The sequence below is a fragment of the Melanaphis sacchari genome, unplaced genomic scaffold, assembly GCF_002803265.2.
Source record: "Melanaphis sacchari strain LSU unplaced genomic scaffold, SCAv2.0 Contig43_pilon_pilon, whole genome shotgun sequence".
In the NCBI taxonomy this organism is placed as follows: Eukaryota; Metazoa; Arthropoda; class Insecta; order Hemiptera; family Aphididae; genus Melanaphis; species Melanaphis sacchari.
In genome coordinates this window covers 2,204,520-2,213,255 of record NW_020271284.1, presented here as the reverse complement: position 1 = coordinate 2,213,255, position 8,736 = coordinate 2,204,520, and the positions used below count along the sequence as shown (strand labels likewise).

General features: G+C 26.9%; 1 protein-coding gene across 1 annotated transcript; it reads right to left on the bottom strand.

Moving 5' to 3' along the window:
* Nucleotides 1–1,728: 1,728 nt before the first annotated feature.
* On the bottom strand, nt 1,729–6,727 carry LOC112597842 (solute carrier family 35 member F6). Its single transcript, XM_025344071.1, has 9 exons — nt 6,503–6,727; nt 6,152–6,291; nt 4,454–4,601; nt 4,244–4,394; nt 3,652–3,825; nt 3,454–3,564; nt 2,432–2,593; nt 2,205–2,359; nt 1,729–2,072 (listed from the first exon to the last, which is right to left on the bottom strand). The coding sequence occupies exons 2-9, from the start codon at nt 6,223–6,225 to the stop codon at nt 1,944–1,946; spliced, it is 1,104 nt and encodes a 367-aa protein (XP_025199856.1). The 5' UTR covers nt 6,226–6,291; nt 6,503–6,727; the 3' UTR covers nt 1,729–1,943.
* Nucleotides 6,728–8,736: the final 2,009 nt, after the last annotated feature.

The following is an 8,736-nucleotide window of genomic DNA, read 5'->3' as shown; positions in this document are numbered from 1 at the left end:
TGAATAAGCATACTAAATTATTTTATTTTATTTATACCTGTTGTAATTTAATTATGCCCGGGTTAGAATTTATACCTTCTTAAACTTTAGAAAATGGGAATAAAAATGTGTGTATAAAATACGAACTATCTTAGGTAGGAAAACTAGGAACTAATTCGACTATAGCTAGGTAATGGATACCTTTCTAATAAACGGAAACCAACATTCACCTCACCTTATATAAAATACCTAATTTCAAATGGGAAATACTCCTACTGCTCTACTCTATAGTCGCCCAATATTTAATTATATTATCATTATTATCTTCATTTTTCTTGAACACAATTTAAATACACCGCACAGGTGGTGACCTACGATTTAAAATATACGAGCTGCCGTGGTTGGGTTCATCGACTGTCACCTTAACAACATAAAAAAAAACTTAAAATCATAAATGGCTAGCAGTTAGCATCTACATAGACTCTTTAATAGGTAATCAATAAAATATGCTACACTAATCACCTGCTACTTACGCTATAAAAACAAAATGATAAATTACATTATTTAAAAAATAATTACTTATATAACTATTTAAGTAAATAAATGTAACAGTATATACTTATATTTTTCGCATTAATATGTAGCATCAGCTCGTTCAGCTATATTTAAATTACTAGTATAATGAGAGGTAATATATTATTAACATAAATAAAATAACAATAAAAACTACATGCATGTAAGGTTTTTCAAAGTCAACACATTGTAACGACACAGTTAGCAAGCCCGGAATAAAAATCCACCATTAACTATATTCTTTTACACTTAAAATATTTTTAATTATTACTTATTCATTTTTATACATAAAATAATAATTATTTCCTATTAATTAAATATAGCAGTTTATATTTATACTAGAATATTATATTGTATTTAATAATACTTTGAGCAATTAATCAAAAGATTATAATTTTAATTTGTTTATTCAATTCTCAAATACTATTCGGCCATATGGAATCCATAAATTGTTTATAACATGATTGTAAGTTGCAACTACAATAATTATTGTTTGAAGATTAAAATGTGGTTCTGCACACATCTTATTTTTCGTTTGATATGATTCTTTGATAAACAGCTCTAAGGACATTTTCACAGTAATTATGAATGTCATTTGTGTGTCCTTAAACACTCATAATGTTATTTTTTTTATCCAAAACTATGTTTATATAAAATTTGTGTCATTGTATTTGTATAATTGATTACAAAAGTTACAATAGGTAATGATATTGTGGAAGTCATTCAATTAAAATAACATGAGAAAATAAATATACATATAAATATTATTTTAAAGTCTGGCACTATATTTATTGAATTTTAATTAATAAAATACAACTATTTTAGATTAATCATAAAAATTAAACATAATAAAAATATATATTTTAAAGTTCAATAAAATTACTATAACAAATAACTTAATCAATATTTATTAATATAAATTATAATAAATATTGTTAATTGTAGATGGCAAAATCACCAAATGAAAGATCTATGAGTAATAATAATTTAGTTATAAAACAATAATATCCTAAAAAATAATTATAAGGAACTATAATATATTGAAAACACTTTTACTTGGTATATTGGAGTCAACTAAAGCAGTTTTAATTTAACTACAATTATTTATAGTTCTAATTTATACAATATTTAATTAAAAAAACATTGAATATAAAATATACTAACAAATATATATATATTTATCATATCATATTATATTTTGGTTTAGTAGTAATCTATTCAATGTAACGAGTATGGTATGAGTAATTAAATTAAATTAATTATGCTACATTATTATAACATAAAAACATACTATTAAGTGCATTAACGTTCAGTTCATCTATTAGCTCCTTATTTTGATATAACTTGTTGAAAATAGTCATGTTTGAACATTTATAGAAGAACAAATATTCTTACGGTTGTCCTCCAATAATAGGTTCATCAGTAGGATAGTGTACAACAGTTCTCAATCTTCTAGGCACAGCTCTCAATAAGTTATTGTAAATGCACATGCCGATAAGCAACAACAGGAAACCAACAGGCTATAAAGATATAATTTATTATAAATAAACATTAATATATTTTTATTTTTTATTATTTATTAAAGATGAACTATTACTTAACTTAAACACTTTCAATGTGGTACAATTATGATTAAAATAATAAAATACTACCTGAAGTGGATCAAATGTTTGCCAGCCAACAGCTAACGAAAAAATCCAAATGAAAAATGTTCGAACAGAATCCAATACCATCCTAGTAGTTGCAGATATTTCCTTAGCAACACTTACACCGGAAAAGTTGAAATAAGCAATGCTTATTATGTTTCCTGAAAGTAAAACACATAAGAATAACAATATTAGCAATCATAAATTATAATGTATTAATCATAAAAATTTACCTATTAATGCAACCAGAATCCACTTGTTGTTCATTATTTGAATAATAGCTTCTGGAAAATCTTCAATGACTCCACGAGAGTTATTACCAGCAAGCGGGGGACTAACATGGATGTAATAAAATGGTACTAACAGCAAACTCATAATCAGGAATCCAAATACACCTTAAATAAGTAAAATATATAAATATTTTTCATACTTCAATTATAATTTATTATCGCAAGGCTATGCAGAAGATGTAACAGGAGTGAACTGAACACAATAAAGAGGTATTGGTGATGATATCTAAAGGACAAGTGTGAAATATTACATATAAGCAATAGCAGCAATAGCATACCCCACTAACAATTATGTGTTGCATATTGTTGGTATAAATAAAATATAAATAATTACACTTTTTGATTTAATATAAAATACTACTTTTTACTAAAATTGTAACTAATATTCCATATTCAAAATAAACAACCATATCACTTATCTTATTTTATTAAGAGCATCATACTAAAAGTTTATGTTAAATAATAGTTGTTGATAAATTATCATTTATTACTATTAATATATTTTTTTTGAAATTTTATTGAAAGAAATTTTTTTATCTTATGTAGCAATAAAATTTAAGGTAAAAACTTAAATTATACAACAAAGAAATATAAATATACTTTTTATTTAACAAAAAACTTAAAAACTAAAAAATAGGAGGTAAAATTATTTGGTTAGTCATTTTTTTTTTTTTGAGAATACAATGCCGATAGGGACCCAGTCTGTTTCTGCAATGAAGAATAAATCCAGAAATACTTTTAAAAAAATCTAGAAAATAGATCTTTTAAATATTTAGTTTTTATGTTCTTACAATGCACAAAAAGTACCTCTCTATAATAATTATAGAGAGCTACTTTTTAAATTATTTATTATTGATCTGCTTAGGTAATGTGTATATTTGTTATATATATGTGAAAAATATTATTAAGGATAATCAATTATATAGTATAATCAGGCATCATTAAATTATATAGAATAATAATACCTTCCCAACCAACAGCTTGTAAAGGTGGAATATCATTTGTAACAACATATTTCTCTTCGTACACCATTTGGGCAGCTGTTAAAATCTGAGCAGCTAAGATCAACAAGTCACCTAAAAATAAAAGTAAATAATAGATGTGTTATTTGATATTGGAATGTCTTATTTTTCAAAAAGGATCAATATATTCTAGTTTATTACCAATAATTATTTCATTAACAGAGTTTGTTGATGATTTAGATGATGATAATAAGTCTGATGCACCAACTGTTGCTAATCCAATTATTATAGTAAAAATGCCCAACCAATGACGAATAGATACTTGTCGATGAACAAAAATTTTTGAAAATATAGCAGTAAAGATAATTACAGCACCTTTATAAAAAATAAACAATGTATTTTATTGATTATAAATCAAAATCTATTAAGAGTACATTACACTCATATGATGTGTAGTCTCTGTCTTACATATGTGCAACGCAGCAAATTTAAATACTTAATGTTAAATTTAAAAAGAATATTATGAATTTTGTCCGAAAAAGTTTTATTACATACATCTTTTTTTAAAACAATAAAATGTTTTTGAAAAAAAAATTTTGCTTGGACACAATTTAAATTCTTTTCTACAAATTTGGTAATAATTAGATTTGATTTAATATTGACTATAAACTAACTGCAATAAGAATATGTTCTGTACGTGTAAGATAGAAACAACACATCTGATTGAAAATATTATTATATTTTCAGTAATTGTAATGGTGTTATTGTAATATTAAGCTGATTACAATAATACCTCTTAACATTTGAAAACTAGATGCATAAGTCATTGTGAGACCAATGTACATGAGTGTAGTGGCTACCATATCAAACATTGCTGGGACAAAGAATAAAAATGGATTGAAATGTTGGTTGCCTTTAACTATTGGACTGTCCTCAATGGAATACTGTAACGAAAGTGTAATTAAAATTATTTAAAAATTCTATAATTGAAATGTATACTTACTTGTCTTTTTAAATGATATCTATATGCCAATTTGAAGAATAATAGACACAAAAATTCTCCAAAAAACATGGTTAATGATTGAAAAAACGGGTGGTTAAAACTACGTTCCTTATCATCTGAACCTTTAGCTTGAAGTTTATCAGCCCATCTAAACCAATAATTACATAATATAATATTAAACAATATATTCATTTTTGTGGAGAAGAAACATTTTTGAAAAACAACTACTTTATTGAGTGTAAATTTCTGGTTGGTTATATATTAATATATTGATATGAAAAGAGGAATATACATATGAATATATATATTGGGTAAAATTACACATCTATAAATTTTCAAATTAGCCATGGCACTGTAGTTTTTTTACATATAATCTAATACGTGTATGCAGTTCTTACATTTTAACAAACATAAATTAATGTAATTAGATATAATAATATAAACTATTACCGTTTTTAATGAAAGAATACAAACAATAAAATAGTAAATATTTGTTTAAATCATAATATAAAAATTAACTCTTCATTTAATCTTCATACTACATAATTATAGTAGTCAGTATTTGTAGCTTTATGAATAAAATAAAATAGGCGTTATATAAATTATTTATCCCTATACACTTATAGTTTATACGTGGTAATGAATTAGTGTTTAGTAATCTCTATGAATCTAAAAACTGTAATTTTCACTAATATCACAATTTTTTCTATGTTTAGTTCATTATTATTTTTTATATGTGCATTGGATACTTTGTCATTTTGCCATTGTGTAAATAAAACATGTTATAACCTTGTACCATTAGTTCAATGACATGCATAATTATGTAAAAGTTTACATTTAAATAAACTTGATAAAGTAGAAACAGAGTATACATAAATATAACATAACTATAGAAAATCAAAAATAGTCTTCAACATTTAATTAGGTATCAGACTAATTTAAACTATGGAGTATCATTAATGGATGCTTTCTGCTTTCCTCTATTCATGATATTCATGCTATATAATAATAATTATGAACAAGTGCTCAAATACTTTATAATTAAAAACAAATTTTTATATTTTAAGAAATAATAACTCAAATTTACAATTATTATAATTATTTTATGCAATAATAATAATAATAATAAAAAGAAAAATAATCTTTAATTGTAATATTAATTTAGACTTGAAGTAGACATACAAATATGACTATATAAATGAAACAATTTCTTTATTATCAAACTATAAATAGATTAATGCTTTGTCATGTTACATTATATAATATTGTACAAAAAAAAAAAAAAAATAAGTGTACAATTTTTACTTATGAGAAACATTTAAAATATATTATATTGTCTCAAAAATATTTAATAACCTTCAACAAAAAAATTGTTGAGAAAAGTTAACAAATATTACTATAAACTGAACCATAAAGTTGAATTATGTACAATTTCTCATTAAATTGAAAGTTGTACACACATCATGAACAGCAGTACAATTATCATTTAATAACAGGTCAAAAGTCAACCTGAAGCAAATTATCAATTAGCCATTAACTGTGGCACCTAACTCAAGACACCAATACGTTATAAATTAAATATCAAATGATTGATTTACATCTAAATGGTATGTGGGCAAAGCGAACTTAACAGGATTTAAACATAATATGACAGTGATGGGTATGACACTATTTATTAATTAATAACATTGGATTTACTTGACACTGAGCGTATTGATGGATCCAGTAACGACCATTCCGATGGCCAACAAAATTTGATATGATGAGTACATGATTTCTGCGGCGGATACGAATTATAGCAGTTGCAACAGTCAAACAGTCAAATTTGTGTTTCTAACCTGACAGACACAAAGAAAATAATGAAATAAAATTGAAACATTCCAATACACATGTCAGGGCAGAGTAATCTGCGACGCGATAAAAACAATTATATGTCACGTTTTGAACACGATTTTTTTAATCTACCGATTACGAAAAAAAAAATCACGTACGAATAAATGTATCGTAATAATTAATAATACCTACTATGAATCAATTATGGGCACGTACCTTGTATATGTAGAAATCCACTGGAAACCTCGACCCTCGAAGGACGGATCTATTCTGTGTTAGATGTTTACAAGTCAATACTTGAATATTGCTGAGAAGCAGTAGTTTTATAACGTGGACGGTATTTTATCGTTTGTTAGTTGAAACTGATTGTCGTTCAGTGGAACAGTCACAAACGTGTTGTCACGGGGAAATGGATAAACGATGAATAGACAATAGCTTATAGATCTGTAATCACTATAATAATGCGATCCAAGCGTGAGCGGATAAAAAAAAAAAAAACTAAAAACTAAAAACAGAGACAGACTGTTATCATTTAACACAGCTGTTGTAGATATATATTACATAATATTTGTAATGTTATTATTTTTTTATCCACTGTCCGCATGACCTATAATCGGGATTATTACGTTTACGTTCAAGAATGTTTTGGTTCAAGGTCACGGCAACAACGACAAAATGTTATTGTTCCATAAGTAGGTATTTATATGTTGTTAATAATTAATTATTGTGTACTACCTATTTGTAATTGGTTGTTCCGTGTTCGGCCGCTATGGTGTGCCATACAAATAGACCAAATTGTTTGGGGTGACTCAAGTCCCCTATGATATTGATTAAAAAAAAAAAACACATCCCAACTATAGTAACTACACCGTCACAATGTCACACCAACATCCCACATCGCGCACAATTACAGTTTTTATTGACAATTGACATACAATATAATGTAAAAATTATTTTACCTTCATAAACTATATCTATTATTGTTTATTTAACAATTTATTTTTGTTAAACCGTATTAAAACGTTCACCGTCAATTCATAATTTTTATATTTTTTATTAACATCATAGGTATATTTGTTGTTAAATTTCCATTAACCGATGTATAGAACTGACTATAATAACCATATTATTATCATGTTATGATTGTTCGTTTATTATTAATGGTTTTTATTGATTCAGTTTTATTCGAGAAATTTTATTATATTTGTTACACTTATCTTTGTCTTAATTTTAAGACAATCGTGGATCACATTGATGTTTTCGTTCAAAAATTAATAAATACATTCATCTCCTTTTAAAAGATGCCATTTTCTGCAGTCCCAGTAGGCGTCACTGCCCACTGGCCCGTAGAGAAGCAAAAACAGGAGTGTGGCCCTTAGATCATATTATACTGATTTGGCTACGAGACAGAATCATAGCTACTAACCTTAGCAGAGTTCATAAGCGTAGAGATTCCTGATCCTGAACTTGACCCCCTATTTCACGACATTGCATAGTCTACCATGGTTTACGGCCCATGTAGAAAGTAGAAATCTAATTATAAAATCACCACGTATGCTCGACGGTTCGTGCGTCAAGTACGAAGTATCACCCACGTCCACTTTCTGAAAAAGCGCTAATTGCAGATGATGATGGATATTCTCAACATCGAAGGTAGTCTCCATCCGATTACGATTTTATTGTTGAAATGAATAGAGTGAAAATCAATTATCGGTGGGACGTACCGTATAACCCTAGCTACCTATTTTGTTCCGTATTTACATGGCTCGCATTGTCGTGATAGTGCAAAACTCTATAGAAGTACATAAATAAAGACCGCGATCAAGCAGCGTTTGATTTAGAAAACGAGTGGAATGACATCTAAGTATGAAACAGGGCACTATAGTAGTTTTGAAAGTGCTTGATGAATCTTATGCACACCTATCGATTTGAGATTTTTATAACGAAAAAAAAACTAGTAACAAATAACTCTTTACACTGTTTATTACAAAAAAATGAGAATGAAAAGTAACTGATGAATTAAAAATTGTCTTCATGATATACTTATATCCTAACCTTGTCAATAATTAAAAATGACCTAACAAAATACTGTAAGCAGCTAATAAGCATAATATACAAAATATTTCGTTTTTTTTCGACTAAATGGACGCCTAATGGCTATTTGTACAGCAGAATGGAACCCTTTTTTTATTATCAAACTTGTTTTTACATTTAGGAATGACAATGAAATTGATTACCAGTAGCATTTTACAAAAACTAAAAATGACTAGTCTAAGAGAAGAAGAGTCGACCGGCAAGTCACCTTTGAAAGAACAAGAAATTACGATAATCGAAACGATAAAAAGTGGCAGTGGCCATAGGGCGTGTGATGATCGCAGCGATAGTGACTTTAGCGAATGTCCGTTTATGTCGTCCTGACAGCGATGCTCATCTGGCCACCCGAATGTCCA

Bases quoted from the DNA above. Each gene is read 5' to 3' on its own strand.
- LOC112597842 (XM_025344071.1), bottom strand. From the start codon at position 6,225: ATGTACTCATCATATCAAATTTTGTTGGCCATCGGAATGGTCGTTACT. The intron at 3,826-4,243 runs GTATTATTGTAA...TTTTTTATAAAG, and splicing joins TAGTTTTCAAATGTTAAGAG to GTGCTGTAATTATCTTTACT. The intron at 2,594-3,453 runs GTATTATTATTC...TACTTATTTAAG, and splicing joins ACAAGCTGTTGGTTGGGAAG to GTGTATTTGGATTCCTGATT.